Source organism: Muscardinus avellanarius (genome assembly GCF_963383645.1).
Source record: "Muscardinus avellanarius genome assembly, chromosome: X".
Classification (NCBI taxonomy): domain Eukaryota; kingdom Metazoa; phylum Chordata; class Mammalia; order Rodentia; family Gliridae; genus Muscardinus; species Muscardinus avellanarius.
Window position 1 is genome coordinate 103,599,027 of NC_137792.1, and position 20,373 is coordinate 103,619,399.

A 20,373-nucleotide genomic window follows, 5' to 3' on the forward strand; every position below is an offset into this window, starting at 1 on the left:
ATGCAGTGCGTACGTGATATCAGTAATGAGGTATGGCAGGACTGCATTACTCTCTTCCTACAGACTGAGATGTGCTGTGATGCAGCAATTATCACCAATTCTCCACCTTGGCTGTTAGCTTCATATCCTGAAGGCAACTTGTTGCACTTGACCCAGGAAGAAATTCAGATCGTACTGGCAAGAGAAGATAGAGAGAAATTGTTCCTTCAGGGAATTACCCTGGCAGGGACCAAATGTCTGTTGATCCGAGACAACCTGTACACCGAGGGCAACAACACCATGGACCTGCGCACCAAAGGCCAGAGTCGAGGTAGCCAGGCAGTCACAGTAATTAAGATCGAGTCTGTGTTCCTCGTGGTGGTGGGACAAAAAGGAACTGAAGGTGGGCCTCTTAATCTCAAAGCTTTTGAGATGGGAAGTTACATCAGAGAGGCCATTTATCATCACATGGCTCATTGCTAACTAAATAAAAATGAGTTGATGTTTCACCATGAATTCAGTGTTATGTGTTTTCCTGTCAATTTAACATCCTTGAAAAAGAAAAGGGAGATTCTAGATTAAGTATAAAGTTGTGTGTGTGTGTGTGTGTGTGTGTGTGTGTGTGTATTTGTGTTTCTGAGTGTGTTGGATAGGAGTATGGGTTGAAAAATGAGTAGTTCCTCCAGGCAATTGGGCATGTAGGACTTTCACACATTTGTACTCTTGGGCTACCATCCCTCCTTTCTCAGCTCCTGTTACAGTAGTAGGCAGGGAACCAGAAAATCTTGTCCCTAATCCTGATATTTTTCCTGTGATATTTCTCTCTCTTGATCTCAGTTTCCTTATTTGCATAGTGAGGGATGTACTATGTCTGCCAGGGTACTTCAGGTTCTAAAAATCCAGGATTTTGTAATATCATGCACATTCTTCAAGAACCAGCTCAAGTACTTACCTCCTCCAGGAAGCTTCCAGGCCTCAGTCCTTGGGACTACTCCTATAGCACCATGAGTCTGGGTCATTTCTTTGGCCATTAATCATACTCTGTCCCTTATATCCTGGATGACCATTCTATGTTTTTTTCTAACTTGTCCCATATACATTATCTTCATTTCCCAACTTGATTATAATCCCTAGAGGAAAATGTCTTTTGCTTCTCTATCGCCTTCCTGGGATCCCTGCATGGGGCTCTGCCAGAGAAATTTGTTATAGGCATAAATTCATTATCATAAAGAAATAGATTTTACAAGTGGGTATTATGCAGAATATAGATCACCTAGGGTGCTCATGGTTAGATTCTTCTCTTTCATTTTGCAACTCACCTCTTGATAATTGGTCAGGGGAAACGTTGGTAGGTGAGAACTAAGAGAGGTGAAAAAATCTATCCATTCAATCTGGCTTTGGTGCTAGCTGGAATAAGAAAAGGCACAAATAAAAAAGGTGATGTTGAGCAATAGGCCATCGTGTTTATCTGACCCTACTGTCACCAGTCTCCAATAGTAATGATTATGGAGAGCCCTCTCCTATGTTAATTATAAGAATCCACCTCTAACACACACACACACACACACACACACACACACACACACACACTTGTAAAGGTCAGAGCTTAAACATGTAAGTAGTCAAAATCTTCAGAGCAATGTTCTCTAATACATAGCTAGTTACACATTTAATTTTAAATTTTCCAGAAGATGCATCAAAAAAGTAAAATAGGTAATTGTATTTTAGGATTATATTTTGTTTAACCCAATACAGCCAAAATATTATTTCAACATGCAATTAATAAGCTACTTAATGAGGCCTTTTGCAACTTAATGAGACCACTGCAAAATAAAGAACAAAAAAAGAGCTGGGGCCAGGCTTGGTGGTATACACTTGTAATTCCAATATTTGGAAGGCTGAGAAAGAAGTATTGCAGGTTCACAGCCAGTCTCAGCTACTTAGGCCCTCCACAACTTAGTGAGTCCCTTTTTCAAAATAAAGAATAAAAAATAGGGCTGGGGGTGTAGCTGGGAGGTAGAATGCCCCTGGGTTCCATTCTCAGTACCACATATAAAAACTAGGGCTGGGGTGTACCTTGGAGGTAGAAAGCCCCTGAGTTCAGTCCCTAGTACCACAAAAAAGAATATTATTAATAAAATATCTTACATATTTTGATGCCAAGGCTTCAAAATATCATGTATATTTTACATTTGTTAACATGTATATTTTATATTATTTCATTTACATATATCAATCCCAACAAGACTCCTTTCTTTTTGGGGGGGGGTCTGGGGATGGAACCCAGGGGTATTTGACCTCTGAGTTATACCCCCTGACCTATTTTTAATTTTTTATTTTGAAACAGGGTCTCACGGAGTACAAAGAGCCTCACTAAGTAGCTGAGGCTGTCTGCGAACCTTGATCCTCCAGTCTCAGCCTCCCAAATGCTGGGATTACAAGCATGTGCTACCATGCCTGGCAAGACTCCTTTCAATTGTAAAAAATTAACATGTATCTAGTAACTACAATATTGGGTCAGAATAGATCTGAACTAATCTTTATCCAGTGTTTAAAACACCCCTGAAACACCTGTGTTAGTATATCCATTCACCCAACATATGTCATGGCAGACACTGGCTAGGCAATTAATTAAAATGTTAAGAAAGGCCTCCTAGAAAAAATACAGTGGGGCTTATATAAATGAAAAGATAAACTACAGTATAATGTAATAAATTATATAAAAATTTGTTTATTACATATGTATTGAAAGCCAGGTGTGGTGGCGCAAGCTTGTAATCCCAGCATTTGGAAGGTTGAGACAGGAGGATTGTGGTTCATGGAAAGCCTCAGCTACTGTTTAGTGGGCCCTTTGAAGCTCAGTGAGACCCTGTTTAAAAATACAGAATAAATAATAGGGCTGGAGGTGTAGCTCGGAGGTAGAATGCCTCTGGGTTCCATTGCAAGTACCACAAAAAAGTATACCGATCCAGCATGGTGATGCACACCTATAACCCCAGTATTTGGTAGGCTGACACAGGAGGATCACAGGTATGAGGCCAGCCTCCACAACTAAATATGTGTTGAACTTTCATTGTCAGGCATCACTCTAGACACAACAGTGGAAAAAATCCTTATGATGAGTTTACATTCAACTATGAGAAAAATATATGTCAAAAACTGATAATGCTAGAAAGGCAAACAATGCAGGAGAGAGAGAGAGAGAGAGAGAGAGAGAGAGAGAGAGAGAGAGAGAGAGGAGAGAGGAGAGAGGAGAGAGGAGAGAGGACAGAGGACAGAGGAGAGATGCACACTTGTAATCCCCGCGCGCTTGGGAGGCGGACACAGGAGGATTGCACAGGTTCGAAGCCAGCCTCAGCTAATTAGTGAGACGCTGTTTCCAAACAAAATATAAAATGGTCTGGGAGTATAGCCCAGAGTATAGGCCTCTGGGTTCCATCCCCAGTACCACACAGAATAAAAGAGATAAAATGTGATAGGAAGGACTCCTTGGAATTGCAAGATTAAAGGTGGCCTCTCCAGAGAGAGGATATCTATTCAGAGGCCAAGGAAATACAGGGATGAACCATGTTAAGGACTGAAGGGTTTTCAAACAAAAAGAGCAGCCTGTTCAAAGTCTTTGAGGCTGGAGGGTAAACAGGGCTGATAAGGAACCTCCAGGAGGCTGTGCAGTTACAGCCTCCCAAGACAGTGTCCCTTACTCTTTCCATCTGCAGTGGTGAGGTGATAGGTGCTCACTCACTCCCAGAGTGAAACAGCAAAGCAGAACTAAAGCTCTTGCCTTGCTCCTTCTGATTAAATTGCATTAACTTTTTTTTTTTTGGCAGCCACATCACACCGCTGACTCATATTGAATTTGTAGTTAACTAAACCCCCTAAGGCTTTTTCATACTGGTGGTTGTTAAAAAAATAAAGAGCTAGAAATAGTGGTAGGGCAATGAGGCAGAGAAAAAAATTAAATGTGGACCCGGATTTACTAGAGTCTTCATCTTGGATAGAAGCTCAATGTGGCATAATACACATCTCTGAAGGGGCACTGAGAGAAAGGTGAGATGGAAGGTGAGGAAGGTGAATCCTTACGATAATTGAGCCGTAGACATTATTATTTGCAGCTTAGATCTCTCAAATAAAGGGGAAAATTGGGCTACTAAGGACAAACAGCCTTTCCAGTTAATTAGGAGGTCCCGGGAAAATCATGAGAGGACAAGCTAAAGCATCCACGTGTCCTATGGAATAAGAAACTTAATTGGGCATACTGCCGATTGAGGCCAGGACTGGTAGCCTGGGAAGAGGTGGTAAACCCAGGCAGTGGCCGCTCAGCAGAAATCCTGCCCTTTCCAGCCAGAGAGAAATATTTCACTGCTGGACCAGGCTAGGGCCCTAGTCTGTTGCTATGGTGAAGTCGTTCCCTAGAGACTGAATGTGCCTTGTATAAATAAGCTTGAATTGAATGTGGGGAGAAACCCATGGGGCTGTCCTATTTCCAGAAGGCATTAGGAAACGCCTTCATAGAAAGGCTCAGAGGCAGAATAGGGAAGTTTGGGTCTTTTTGGGAGGACCTATCCCCTGTCTCTGTCCACCCTGTGAGTCCATAATATTTCACTAGTTCACAGCATTTGGGTCGCTTCAGAAATTAGTCTTAACCTTTCTCTGGCACCTATTTTTCTTCTCTTGCACCCTACAGTCTAAGATGCATTTAGCTTCTCACCGTTTTCAGGAAATGCGTCATAATTGCTGCCATCATATTCTCAGAAATGACCTGCCATCTCTCCTCCATTCCCTAACAATAACAAGCCCATACCCTAGCCATTTATTAAGCTGAACCACCAGCCCCCCTGTTTCTCTAAGGATATATATTACTTGTTCCACAAGTTGGGAGTCGTTCCCTCATGTCTTTGACACCGCCACCTAATTCTTTGCACCTATCCCATAACACGACGGATTTTATTTTTAATCCTTACTATACATTTTTATTTTTAACCCTTACTATACATGGACATATCTTCTCTCCTTTATTAGCCTGCAAGTTTTCCTAGGGAATACTATTGGACTGTAACTCACATCTGCAGGCTTTTGTGCCTAGGAAGTTCTGAATTAGTGCACAACTTGTAAGATGATTAAAATAAATGACAGACATAACAAATGATGGTGGGGAAATGACACTTCCAGCCAAGCTTCTTCCTTGGTTTCTCCACAATTTAAATAAGTGGAGAATGAAGGGGGTTGTTGGTAATTCCCTTCTGTCTTTCTCCTCCCCAATTCCCCAGCACCAGTCACCAATTTTCTTGCATCTAGGCAGCAGGAGGGTGGGGAGGGCTCACACCAGGAAAGCTTCAACTCTGATTTAGAGGCTTTATGTAATTAATTATCATGTTCCCTGCATAGGGTGAGCTCTGTGCCAAGTGAATGGTAGACACAATTAACAGTACAGGAGTGGAGTGGAAAAACTGCCTTTGGGCTCTATCCGAATGTGCATGTTTTATAATTAGAATTTCTTCAAGCTACACACATATTTATTTACAGGCATATTTTCTTGCAGGATAGTTTATAAAATCATTTATTTTTTGAGGTTTGTTAAAATTTTATTTTATTTTTATATGCATCTCAGCCTCTGATTTTTATTTTTATGTTTTGAATATGCTTTTATTGGCATATTATAGTCTCACATCATAATATAAATAAATCATGTTGACAGTGACATACATGCACACAGTACTTGGTGGCCTCCATGCCTCCCCATCTCCCCCTATTCCCATACAGAGTACTGCAATTGGCATTGGTATTTTCACAAATGTACACAAAGCTGATAGTAGTAATTTCTTCAATTAACTTCACTTTCCCCGTCCCCTTCCCTTAGACCACCTCCTTGGCTCCACTGAGGTTTCTCCTCCATTATCTGGAGTTCCTTTGGCATCCCCATTACTTCCTAGCTTCCACATATTAGAGAAAACATATGTCCCTTCACTTTTTTTGACCGGATAATCTCACTCAACATAATGTTATCCATGTCATTTATAACAAAATAAAATGTTTGGAAATATGAATCCCAGTCCAGAGCTTTCTAACTGACCCTGGATTAGTCACTTCATCTCATGTGGGTCACTCTTTTGTTTAACTTAGAATATGTAGATATTGGCACCTGAAAGACTGATATGGGGGTTCAAATGAAAGAATGGATACAAAGTGCTTTGGAAAATGTAAAATATAATGTTGTAGGTATCAAGTGAGCCATAAGGTGTGGATTACATTACAGTCATTTGTGTTCAGACAGGTACTTGGGAACAGTTTATACAAGACTTTTTGCTTTCCATTCAATCCCTCAACAGATTTATATACATATATCAAGTGTCTAGAATATATTTATGAAGCTATAAATTGCAATGCAGTGTAGTAAGAGGCACAAGAGATTGTATTCATTCCTTCATCGATCCAATTATTATGTACCCATTATATTTCAACATGGTTCTAGGCACTAACTACTCAGGAATGAAAAGCAGTGACAACAAAATATTACTTTTTTGTGCTGGGGATTAAAACCGGGGACATTCTATCTCTGAACCACAGCCTCAGCACTTTTTCACTGTTTTTTTTAAATTTTGAAACAGGCCCTTGCTAATTTGGTGAGGTTCTTGCTAGGATTCTCAGACTGTCCTCGAACCTGTGATCCTCCTGTCTCAATACCTCCAGAGTACTGGGATTGTAGGCATGCTCTACTGTGCCCAGCTTCATGGAGCTTCCATTCTATCTGAGAAATGTTTTACCTATAATCAAACTTTTTAAAAGACCTGGCATAGGTAAGGAACCAAATCATGTAAGCATCTATGAGAAGAATACTACAGATGAGGGCAAAGGTTATGAGCTGAAAGCAGGATTGTTCTGTTTCAGGGTAGGGTGGAATGAGTAAGGAGGGGAGGAAATTAATCGGAAGATGAGATTAGAATAGTTAAGTAGGCTAGTTCTTATAAAATTTTATAGGACTAGATTTTACTCAAAATTAGTTGGGGAGCCTTTGGAGAATTTTGAGGAGTGATATGATCTAACTTGTGAGTTTTTTGTGTTTTTTTTTTTGGCACTAGGGGTTCTGTCTTTGAGCTATACTCCCAGCCCTTTTATATTTTGTTTTTAAACAGGGCCTCACTGAGTTGCTGAGGCTGGCCTCAGAACTGCAATTTTCTTGTCTTGGCCTTCCAAGTACTGGAATTGTAGGTATGTACCACCATACCTAGCTAACTTGTGTTTTAATAAAATCACTTTAACTACATGGTTGAGAATAGGCTGTAGAGCAGCCTGGAAGATGGTAGAAACTTAGGCAGATGTGGCATGATTGGAGGAAGTAGGTAACAGGGGCATGCCCTTGGGTACTCTATTCTGTCTGAATCCCTGCTTCCCTGTTGCCATAGCTGAGCAGTTTTCCTCTGCCGCATTTTTCCATCATAACATTCAGCCTCATCTGAGTTCCAGAGCAAGGAAGCTGCTTGACCATGGACTGATAACTCTGAAACTGAGCCCAAATAAATCTTTTCTCCTCTAAGATGCTCATGTCAGGCATTTTGGCCATACCAACAAAGATCCAACTAACTCAGGCGGTTAGCATTAGAAAAATTAGAGTTAGTTTGCCTTATTCACTGCTTTACCTTTCCTGTATAGCATAATAAATGATCAATATTTGTTGGATAATTCAATGAATTATTTTTACGGGTCCTCTAAATTCAATATATCTAAAACTGAACTTATCTTTATTTTCATTATCTTACATATTCTAACTTATAGTATTCTATATGTTAATTTATAGCAACATTGGCTTATTTTGCCTTTTCTTTTTAAAGCAAAGACTTAGGTAAGTATCTGGAATATATAATTTATTTAGGAGGTAATACAAGGAAGCATGGGTAATGGAGCAGAGAGGAAGAGGCACTAAAGGAAAAAAAACTCACATAAAATACATATTTTAGATCACTACTATAAACAACAAAGACAGGATTCTACCAGAGTCTCTGAAAAGCATATACTATATCTCCCAGAACTGTCTTTCTGAACATCTTTCAGAGGCTAAAATATATATCTGATTATATTTTTCTTCTTTCTCCATGGACTAAGGGTTGCTTCTGGGGTTAATAATTTTCCCTCTACTTCCATTCTACTTTTTGAGACTCTACAGCATGAGAAAAGGCACTGGGGCAGAATATTAGAAAGATGTTCACTGTTCTTTTGAGGTAGGATACTGACAACAAGAGCTACAGCTAAAATCAAAAGTGGCCTGAGAGAATGTGATGTGGTACCAAAGTTTTCTCTTCAACCACTATATTAGTTTCTAGTGTGTGCAACAAGCCACCACAAATTAACAGTTTAAAATAAAACCCATTTATTACTCACAGTTCTATATGTCAGAAGGCTGGGTGGGTTTAGCTAATAAGGCACCAATGTCTGGACTCTTATCCAGAGGCTCTGAAGAAGAATCTAATTCCACGTTTATTCAGTTTGTTGGCAGAATTGAATTCCTCCTGTTGTAAGACTGAGGCACTGCTTCATTGCTGTCTGTCAACCAAAGGCCATTCTGAACCTCTAGAAGCCCATCTCAGGTATCTCTATATGGACTTCTTCATCTTAGAAATGGAGAATTTCCATACATTGAAATGTACTCTCTTGGATCTCTCTATCTTCTTTTTTTTTACTGATAGATGTAACATTCTGCATTTAAAGGGCTTGTACTATTAGGTTAGACTTCATACTGGATAATTTCACTTTGTTAAGGTCAACTGATTAGTAACCCTATTTAAATGTGCAAAATTCTTTTGGCAATATAAGGTAACAGAATCAAGGGAGCAACCCAAAAGCAAGGGTCACAGGAACAATATTAGAATTTTGCCTACTTGCCGGGCATGGTGGTGCAAACTTGTAATCCCTGCACTTGGGAGGCGGAAACAGGAGGATCACACAGGTTGGAAGCCAGCCTCAGCTACTGAGTGAGGCTCTCAGCAACTTAGTGAGACTCTGTTTCCAAATAAAATATAAAATAGGTCTGGGAGTATAGCCCAGAGGTAGAAAGCCTCTGGGTTCCACCCCCAGTACCACACACACACACAAAAAATCCTCTCTCCAAGTACTTGAGACATCCTCACAATGGTACATCCTCACAATTGAGTGCTATGAAGTTATCATAAAGAACTAGGGAAAAAATTAAGGAGCTATCTATTGAACTGATCTGGAATTAATTCCAGGGGATATTTTTAAGTATAAAGAAAAAGCACAAAAGACTAGTGATAATTTTACCTTTCACCTAAACAAGGGATGTAAGAAAACACTATCTGCTCATTTATACAAAAGATATAGAAAGGGTAAACTTAAAAAGAATATGGTAATTTAGATCCTATTTCAAAATAAGAAAAAGGGCTGGAGTGCAGTTTGATGGTAGAATTCCCCTGTGTTCTATCCTCAGTACAATAAATAAATAAATAAATAAATAAATAAATAAATAAATAAGCCAAACCAAATAATTTCACTCTGCTTTTAGACTTTTCACAGTTCTACAATGTTTGAAGATAAAGTCCAAATCCTTTCTATTTATCATTGTATTTATACACTACTCTTCCCCATGATTGAATGGCAACAATGTTACATTACTTAAAATATTAAATAATAGCATCGTGCCATATTAAATAATAATTAAATATAAAAATAAAAAGGACTAAGGGAAAGAAAAATATAAAATGATTACAGCACTAGTTGAACTCTCCTGAGATCTCTTGGCCCTGAGATCTCTGATAGCCAAGATAAAAATAAGATATGATTAATTATATTAATATACTTCCTGGACAGGAAGAAGTAAATCTTTAGTTAGCACCGAGGAATGGAATGAATGATGTATTGCCCCAACATTTTTAAGTACAAGTGGGACTTGATTTCAAGTGACTATTTGAAACAGCAGAGATCATAGCAGATTCTTCACAATCCATCTTTGACTTGTTTCTCAAATACACTCCTGCCATTCCCCCAGAAAGTACATCTACTTTAATCTTCAGAAGTAGTTTCTGCCCTGAAAACGACCCATGGGTTCATACATCTATGGCATTTCTTAGGTCAGTCCCTCTGCTCTTTTAAGGCCCAAGTCGAAGGATAATTTCATTGTGAAGTTTTTATGCCACCTATTTTAGAGTTCTTCCCTTTACACCCGAGGTTGAAAACACAAATGTTTTGCCAAGTTAGGCAAATATAACAGCAGCTATACTTTTTTTAAAATTTTATTTATTTATTTATTTATTTATTTATTTTGTGTGTGTGTGTGTGTGTGTGTGTGTGTGTGTGTGTGTGTGTTAAGGATTGAACCCAGGGACATTCTACCTCCAAACTATACCCTCATACCCTTTTTATTTTTTATTTTAAAATATGTCTCACTAAGTTGTTGAGCATCTCACTAAATTGCTGAAGCTAGCCTCTAACTTGTGATCCTCCTGTCTCAGCCTCTAAATTACTGAGATTAAAGGTGTTTTAGCCAGCCACCATGCCTGGCTAATATTTTTTTTAAAACACCATGCTGACTAAATAATACAATGCTTCAGGCTATAAAGATAGTTACTACCAGTTTGCAACATTAGCTTTAGCATTTTCATCATAAGCTGTCTGGCTTTCATTTTAAGGAACTGTAGCTCACACTAAGGTGAATTCTATCACCCTAGTGTTCTCTCTTTCATGATTTTGTCTTCTACCTAGGCCCCTAGCTCCCTTCTAGGTCTTAGCCAACCAGTATGCCAAGCAGCCATAATTTAGTCCCATTGACACTTCTGAGGGGCCAGGAGGGATGTAGAACTTAAACTTTGTCTTTCTGCCAGAGACAGTTCCTGGAACTGAATCGGTAAAAGGGGAATCTAATGGTTAATAGGGTTCCACCCATCATGCAGATCTTCTGTTCAATTTCCTGTGACTAAACAAGCTCCAGTACCAAATGCTGCTAACAAAAATATCCACATTGCTGCTTGTGGTTTGGGTCTTTCTCCGCCTCCTCTTCACGACTTCCTCCCATGCAATACCGCAGGGCTATGCAAGAATTGACTCAATTTCTCCACTAAATGCCCTCCAGAAAAAAGGTTACATTCCACTTCTGGCTTGGCCCAAGGAAAGAGATGGGTAGCAAGAACTTTTCTTCAGGTATGGAAACCTATTTGAGGAGGGAGCATTCTGCTTTTTACACAGACCAAGAAGATGACTCAGAGTTTGTCTGGGACACTTCTTGCTGCAGACACTTGAAGCTTTATTTGTGTCCTTACATAAAAGACTCAGAGTCATAAATGAATTGAATGCATTTAGGGACAGCTGGAGGGAAGAGAAGAGATGCTGCTTCTCTACTTCTGCAACCCGCAGGAACCTCTTTTATTGAAAAGTTTAAAAAAGCATGTGTTAATGCTAGACACAGGATACATAGAAACAACTTGGAATCTAGAGAAAGAACAATTCTCAGCATATATCAAGAACAAATACAGTATGGAGGAGGGGGTTCCATCTGGGCTCATTTCTGATTACTGGATACCTTGGGACCTTGGAAACATGTTTGCATGCTGGAAAACTGTTTGCATGCAAACATGCTTCTCCCCACAACCCACTGTGTGTGCTGCTGAGATGGTCCCTGATTAACCTTAGAAACTTAACCCTGGATGGTCTGTAACAAAAGTTTAACTTTTTCAAAAGAGCAGGCAAAATAGCCCCTGAACTTTTGAAATCTTCTTTGAGTTTCTGGTTCAGTTTAGAAAATAGAGGCCTCTGTGAGTTTTCTGTTGCAAACAGCTTTCAGATTCCTGTTCAGGGTTCAGTTGTGAAAGTGCTCAATTTAGTCAAAGGTCTTGGCTCATCTTGGGAGAAAGGCAGCTAAAATCTGTGAAAAGGGGTAAGTTCCTGAAGATTAATGAACAAGTGAAGGAATTAAGCCTAGAAGGTGAACCTCCTGTGCTTGAGTGAGAACAGGAGTCTAAACTGGCCGCATACCCAGTTTATTTTCAATAAAGCCTGCTTGTATTCCATTGGTTTTCCATCTTTACCTGTCTTAATTTATTTTTAATTAAATTCAAGTCAATATGCTATAAGTGATTTGGCTTCCTACTACTTTCTCTGGCCTTATATCTTGTATCTTGACATTGTTTATCTCACTCACTCTTTTAGGTACACTGGCCTACATTGAGCACTTTGTACTTTCTGTTACCACAATTTGAAAAACTCGTTATCCATATACTTTCATGTCCAATTTTCTTACATTAGATTTCTACTCAAATGTCCTTTTCTGAGAGGTTTTAGGTTTTTCCTGAATATATATATATATATATATATATATATATATATATATATATATATATATATCCTACTACCACCATGTTATTTTATCTCTCTTACACTACCGTACTTTTTAATACTTCTTATCACTACCTTACAGACAATATATTTTATGTTTGCTTATTGTCTGTGTCCCATTATAGAGTGTAAGTGCCATGAGGATATGGATGTTTGACTATTGTGGTAATTTGTATATCCACAGTAACTAATAGAGTGCCTGGCATATACTAGGTACTCAGTGTTTGTTGAATATGTGAATGAAAAACATTCATAAGGGCCTAACTATAATAAAGAACTTGTATCAGACTATTTTGAGAGGTGGGAGTGGGTAAGGATTAAGTCTCTGTCCTAACATTAGTAGAGATACCTTACAACTTAGTCCAGGGGCCAAATCCACTTATGTATAAATCTCCTAAGATAGACTGTGACAGCTGCTATGATAATAACCAAAGAATGTTCAGTGAGAGAACAAAGGTAAAAGAACTTATTCTAGAGTGAGATAATTTGTGAAAACTTTTAGAGTAGATGAGATATGAGCTGTGATCATGAGGATGTATAGAACTGTCAATAGAGAGAAGAAGCAACAAAAAAGAAATTTCAGGTATAGGAGGGGACAGTTTGAACAAAGACACAGAGAAAGGAAAGTGGCAGGAAAGGAGGTAAAGTGACACAATTATTTGGACACTGCAGGTTGTCTAGGATGAAAAGTAAGTTGCGTTGATGGAGGTTGGAGGGAGATAGAGATACTAGAGTCAGAGTGGGAGATCACTAGGTTTTTAGGCCAATTGTGAAAATTAAAGGGCACTTGCCAGACATTAATATTATACATTTGTGAAAGCAAGCATCAAGTACACTAGACTTGCTTTATTTTAAAAATAGCCAAACTTCAGACAGGTGTGATGTCACATTCCAGTAATTCCAGTACTTGGGAGGCTGAGAAACAAGGATCACAGGTTTGAAGCCAGCCTCAGCAATTTAGTGAAAACTTAGCAATCTAGTAAGAAAGACTGGTTTCAAAATAAAAATAAAATATGGCTCAAGGTATAGCTCTGAGGTACAATGCCCCTGGGTTCAATCCTTATGACCAAAAATGGTCAAAATCCAAAAAATTCTGAAAAAAATTTCTGAATCCACTTACACTCCCGATTTTAGAAACATGTAACACTTTTCTTAGTCACTCACACCCAGGACAAACTATTGCCATCAAAGACATCTGTTCTTTTTCAAATGATCAATCACGCAGGGAATCTGGAAGAATTTCATGCTATTTGTCAAAAGTCGTTTGTACATTGCTAGTTTAAAATCTCCCAAATATCCATTACTGCTTCTCAGCAGTCGACTGCCTTATACATTCTGCCTCCTCATTGTCATTCTTGTTATTGTCATAATCATCAGCACCACCATGTTACTACTTTACAGTGGGGAGAGAAGATATGGAATTTCATGATGAAGTCCTTTATTCTTAAGATCTGCCCTCTTTCACCCAGGAAGCACCTTAATATGATCATCTTTTTTTTTTTACAAGTGTTTGTTTTTAACCTTACTAGCATCCCTTTCCTTCTTTTTCGTTATCAGCCTTTCCAGTTTCCCTTTGGAGAGACTTCCTGTGGGTCAAGTGGTCTGACATACCTCTTCCCCTGACTCAAATGGGTTGATATATAATACAGCTCTGGCCAATGAGGTTTCATTTCCTTAGACACAGTGAATGTCCAGAGATGGGAAAGTTACTAAAGATGAAACAACCCTGGGATTTTTTATGAAACTGTTGATAGAAGTATATTTTATATCCACTGGAATATACTGCTAGATATACTGCTAGAATATACTGAAATTTACTGCTAGATAATAACAGTAAATACTTGATGAACATTTGCTATTTCTCTAAATCCTTTATTTTTTTATAACAATTTTTTATTGAACATAAATAGTATACATTTACACTATATTTGGTGCCCTCCCCCACGCCCCCATTTTCCCTCCCCCCCCACCAATGGTTGTCCAGGTTAACCATGTCTTATTCATAATTTTACACATGTTCAAGTGTAGACCCTTATTAATCAAGACCGGCCTTCCTCCTCTCCTATCTTACCATCCAAACTTAGCTAGTATTTCCCCTTCAATATCTGGAGTCCCTCTGGTATTCTTTGTGTTTCCTAGTTTGGGCATATTAGAGGAAACATATGTATCTTCTTCTTCTGTGCTTGGCTGATCTCACTTAACATAATGTTCTCCAGGGCTTTCCATCTTCTTTCAAATGATATAATTTTGTTCTTCTTTATGGCTGAATAGAATTCCATTGTGTGTATTTCCCATAGTTTTGCTATCCATTCATCTGTTGATTAAATCCTTTATTTTGATTAATTTATTTAATAATAACAATAGTAACTGTGATGTAGATAGTAGTATAATCCACATATTACAGATGCAGAGAGTCAAGTAACTGTCAAAGTCACAGAGTAGATGGCTGAACCAGGATTCAAAACCTGGTGGCAATAATCTAGCTTGTGTTTTTGGACACTAGGTTATATTGTGGATGAATACATGATATAAGCCTGAATTATTGGGGATGAAGCTGGAGGTGGCTGAGAATGACACAGAGCTATGACCAGAAGCCAGGTTCTAATGATATCATCAAGCTCTTGAATTCAGATGTCATTTATCTTTTAGGATACCTGAATCAATAAGTTCCCCCTTTTTTTTTTTTTTTGCTTTGCACACTTTGAGTTTAAGTCACTTGCAACCAAAGCAATCCTGACTAATCTTCCTTCAGGCCTCTGATGGCCATAGTGAGGCTATTTAACCTTTGATTATATACAGTAATATAATATCTCCCCTCTTATAATTGGTTCTATTCTTTTGGAAAACCATGATTAACCCAGGGTCAGTGTGTGGTGGTTTCAGGTAAGTTGATTCCATACCTTCAGGTATTAAGTTGTCACTATCAGTTTTGCACAGAGATTAGTTTAAGGGTCACCATGTGATTTTTGATAGTTAAATCAGAATGAATCTTGGTAATATAATGGAACTCCTGGGATAATAATGATGCTGCCTTTTCTTTTGTACATATGAACAGTGAACATTGAAATGTATAGCCCTTGAAGGTTTTATAAGCTTTCTTGGGAAGCCAGATTTAGTATGAAGCCAACATCGGTAAATAGGTTGGAAAGAGGGAAATAAAGTCCTTGAAAATGTTGAAATGCCACATGACTCCTCACCTGAAGCTAACCCTATTTGTTAATCAGCTTGTAATTGTGACACGAATACCTGAGAAGAACAACTTAGAAGAGGAACGCTTTAATTTGGGTCACAGTTTCAGAGGTTCAGTCTATGGTTGGCCAACTCCAAGACAGAAATTACATGGTGGAAGGAAGCTAATGTCAGCTAGAAGAGAGAGAGAAGGAAGAAGAAGAAGAAGAAGAAGAAGAAGAAGAAGAAGAAGAAGAAGAAGAAGAAGGAGGAGGAGGAGGAGGAGGAGGAGGAGGAGGAGGAAAGGAAGAAGAGAGGGAGAGGGGAGAGAGGGATTGGGTCAGAGATAAATATAGTTCTCAAGGCCATGCCTCCAGTGATCTGCCTCCTCCAGCCATTCCCTACCCCTGAACCTGGCTGCACTGAGGATATGCTTTCCATACATGAATGTTTTCCAGACCCAAACCATAACACCCTATCTTTGGACTTTTCAATTACGTGAAATAATACAATTTTAAGTCAATTTGAACAGGATTTCTTTTATATACAATTGGAAGAATCCCAAATGATGTGCTTAATGTTTTTTTGGTCCCAATTATTCTTTATCAGCTGATATCTAAGTTATATCTAGTAGTTTTGATATATATAAAATTAACATATGATTTAGGAAAGGCAGAGATATCTAAAAACACTAGCTGTAAAGGCCATAAGGTTAAGATGGGTCATTGATCCATTTGTGTCAATGGATGTCTATTAAAGTCTACAGCTGCTTTATCTAATACAATAGTCACTATAAGCATGTACCAATTAAAATTTAAATTAATTGAAATTAAATAAAATTCAAAATTAAATAAAAATTTAAAATGGGCCACTTTCCACTTCTGGAAACAGACCATTCCATATCTTTTCTCTGGAATGTTCCTATTTATCAAAGCCTTCTCTTAAGCTGTACACCAACTTCCCTAAATAAACCTTTTATATTATATTCCCATACTTGTGCTTTCTGTTTGAATCTTTCTCTTGAAAAGAAAAGACTGAGGCTGAGAGATAACTGTACTATAATATTTATTTCTAGGAAAGATTTTACCTTTTAATATTCTGGCACACATAACTTGTATCTTTAAATCAGGCCACACTGGAGCAAAAATGTAAAAGATAACTCTAACACATATTGTAGGGAGGAGGAAGTGCCATCAAACCAGTATAACAGCCTCTAAAAGCATTGGAACCAGCCCAAAAATGGTGTCTCTGGCTCCTAGAGAAACCAAGCCTAGGTGCCTGTGTGAGTCCAAGGTGCATATGTAAAGCCATGTCAGATCAATCTGCTGTTGCAGGAGAGGAAGGATGGGAAGCACTCATGTGTGGTGAGCCAGGAAGCTCTCTGTGGAATTTCCTGTGCTTTCACAGCTGGGCAATCTTCCATTGTGGGGCACATTTGTGTCACCACAGGCTGCCTCACATTGCAGATACATTCCTGCCCCCACAGGCACTAAGGAGGACCTTTCACCAATGGTGGCATCCACAGCCAGGATATGGGAAGATTGGATCCTTCCCGGGAACAGTGTGATGCATCCTGGGCATGGTTTTTAGACAAGCTCCTGTCTCAGGGCTCATGTCAAGGTCCTGCTTGCAGTGCTATGCAAGGAGCTGCTCACAACCACCTGCCATCATCTACGGTGACCCTCCCATAACCAGTGGCATACCAGGTACATATTTGGCTTGGTCTGTGTCAATATCTTGGCACACCATGCCCTCAAGCATGTGTGGCACACACAGACTCACCATATTGGCTTTCTCTATACTTCCATTTTGGCTCACTCTGCTAACATGCCTAAACACCCAGCCATAACCAAGGCACCATGGCCCCACAGCATTTACCTCCCAGCAAATTAAGATCTGGTAGATACCTATATGTTTGGTCAATATGTCAGCTTTGGAAAAGGTAAACCACGACTTTTACACTGTGGTTTATTTCCACCCAAGGCCCTCTAATGCCTCTGGAAAGGTTTACAAGGGAGAGCCTCAGACTCACTGTTCCAGGGCTACCTTCCGGAAAGTGGATAGTCAAGCACAGCCAAGCAAAACCCAATGGACAGGTCAACTGTAGAACCTTCAGCAGCTCTCTGCCTCCCTGCTGGTCTTCCTTCTAAAAATAAGTTTTCTAAGGACTTTATCTCCTGTTGTTTGCTCCCTTGCCAGCTGGGGATCAAATCCTAGGATTTGAGGGCTCTGCATTAGAACCATTTTCTAACAAAAGAAAGGGAGGTTATAAGAAAATCATCGTGAGTGGGCACCTGTGGCGTGCAAACTTGTAATAGGTAAAATATTCCTAGAGGTCTCGTTGATATGCTGAACTTTATGGGCTCTCACAATCTTTGGATATCTGGTATGACTAACTCCAATCTGTGTGTGTGTGTGTGTGTGTGTGTGTGTGTGTGTGTGTGCACGCGCGTGCGTGTGCTGCTAAGGATTGGATCCAGGGACATTCTACCACTAAGCTGCACCCCAGCCCTATTTTTTAATTCCTTATTTTGAAACAGGGTCTCACTGAGTTGCAAAGGATAGCTGAGGCTGTCCATGAACCATGGTCCTCCAGTCTCAGCCTGCCAGATGCTGTGATTACAAGTGTGTGCCACCATACCCACTTGTGTGTCTTTTAATAAAGCGACTACAGCCATTTAATTTTTTTGGCAAAAAAACTCTTTTGCCTTTTTGAGCTTATGCTATTTTTAAAAATTTACATGGTTTTGCATACTTAGTTAAATATATTTTTATTTGATTTATTTATTTAGGAGAGGATTGAACCCAGAAGCCTTCTACCTCTGAGCTATACCCTCACCCCTATTTTATCTTTTATTTGAGAACAGGGTCCCTCTAAGTTGTTGAGGGCCTCACTAAATTGCTGAGGCTGACTTCAAACTTGTGATCCTTCTATCTCAGCCTCCCAAGTACTGGGATTTCAGGCATATGCTACCATGCCCAGCTGATTTTTGTTCTATCGAACCAGAGGCTTTTGGGCCTTCTTTTGTTTTGTTTTTCTCTCCTGCTATATTTACCCAGCAGCTAGTCAAGGATTAACCCTCAGTGTTACTTGGGATTAAAAGGGCAGAGATCTGCCCCAAACATAGCCAACCACACAGATCTGTGGCATGTAAAATAAAAACCCTGTAACCTGTCAGTATCATACAGTAAAACCTGTAACAGGAATATGTTTTGGTTTCTGGAAGCTGTAAGTCTGACAGGAACTCTCTCTAATGAGCATCTGCAACTCTTCTCTTACCTGTGGGGATTCCAGTACTTGGTTAATGATTTTCTGTTTAACATTATTAATACTTATGTATAGGTATATTGCTTGTTTTGTTGTATATGCACTTGTGTCTATATATTGATTGCATGGTACCAAATTAGATTGTAGATAAATGAGTGCTTATTAATTAAGAAAACATAAACCCAAACTCAAAGGCCTTTTAGTTTGCATAATTTAAATCCTTGATAAATAAGTAGAGTAAAATTTGTTCATAAGATAAAGGAAAAGATGTCCTTAGAATTATCAACACATGTATTTTCATTTCCTACATGGCTAGCCAATCTAGATTGTGCTTGTCTCTGTAAGATATTTTAAACTATAGTTTTCATTGCTTTGGAACTTCTCTTTGATAGGAAAAATGTTAAGATGTTAACATTGTTCATTTTGGGTTTCAGAGGTAATCTATAAATAAATGTTTAAAAGTGAATTAGGAGCCTGGCATGGTGGTATAAAGTACTTGGAAGGCTGAGACTGGAGGATCACAAGTTCTAAGTCAGCCTCAGGAAATTAGGGAGGCTTTTGGAAACTTTGCAAGACAGTGTTTCCATATAAAAAATAAAATAGGGCTAGGTTTGTAGATCCAAGGTAGACTGTCCCTGGGTTCAATTCCCAGCACTACAAAAAGTAAAATAAAGTGAATTAGGTAAATGCTTCTTAGAAAAATTAAAAGTTTTAACAAATTTATGCCAGCTCTCACAGCACAGGATAGGAACTTGAAAAGACTAGGCAGGTTTTTGAGATCTGGTAAGGGCAGCCAGTATACTGGATTCTTGGTTATTAGGCTTTATAGGAATGTTGTTGTTGCCTGGGAGAAAAAGATTTGGCTGATAGCAGGTAAGGACACCCCTTTTCTTGAGCAACCATGTTTTCTCAGTTGGAGGGGAGCACATGAACTAAAATTTGAACAATACAGAGAAGATTAGCATGGACCCTGAACAAGGAGGGAGAAAACCAGATTGCAGTGCCTCTATATTCTCTTTTGGGATATATTCTAGGAAATTGTGAATAGTTTGACTCCAGAAATTTAAAGGGAAAGAGGTTAATGCTCTTTTGTAGGGCCAATTGGTCTCAATACCAATTAAATGATCAAGAAACATGTACTTTGAACAGAGCCTTCATTTTAATACCATTATCTAGCTAGACTTTTTCTGACATGATCAGGAAAAATGAATATTGGCTCTATATATTCAGGCCTTTAAAACCCTAAGGGACATCCTTGACCTTTGAAAAACCAGTGAATTATATTCATTATGACAGTATTAAATCTCCTATCTCCCTTTTTGGACTCCAACACAGGGCATAAGACAAAACCCCTGATGGAACTGTCCTAGGAGTCCATCTACTAGCACCCAGACCCTTTACCCAAAACCTTCTTCCCTTCTACAAAATAATCCACAGCTGTAGTCTTAATAAGTGCTTTCTCCCACTATATACTGGGACTTCCTCTACTTTTCAGATATATCCTCTATAGGAGGTAGCAAGCCCGAGGAGCCAACCTACGAGGGTAGATGCTCCCTTTTCTATGGAGTATCTTAGGTTAAATATAATCTGAAAAAAATTCTCAGATGACCCTGAGTGATATATTA

General features: G+C 38.9%; 1 protein-coding gene and 1 pseudogene across 2 annotated transcripts in view; both read left to right on the forward strand.

Moving 5' to 3' along the window:
• On the forward strand, nt 1-462 carry LOC308279007 (profilin-1-like; the record flags this gene model as incomplete). Its single annotated transcript, XM_080718978.1, has 1 exon — nt 1-462. One exon carries the CDS (start codon nt 1-3, stop codon nt 460-462), a length of 462 nt encoding a protein of 153 aa, XP_080575104.1.
• A 16,550-nt stretch (nt 463-17,012) lies between these two features.
• Nucleotides 17,013-20,373, forward strand: part of LOC308279008 (eukaryotic translation initiation factor 3 subunit J-like) — a 60,651-nt pseudogene continuing 57,290 nt past the window's right edge. Inside the window, exon 1 of the transcript in view lies at nt 17,013-17,156. The product of the transcript in view is annotated as a eukaryotic translation initiation factor 3 subunit J-like (transcript). The remainder of the gene's footprint in view (nt 17,157-20,373) is intronic.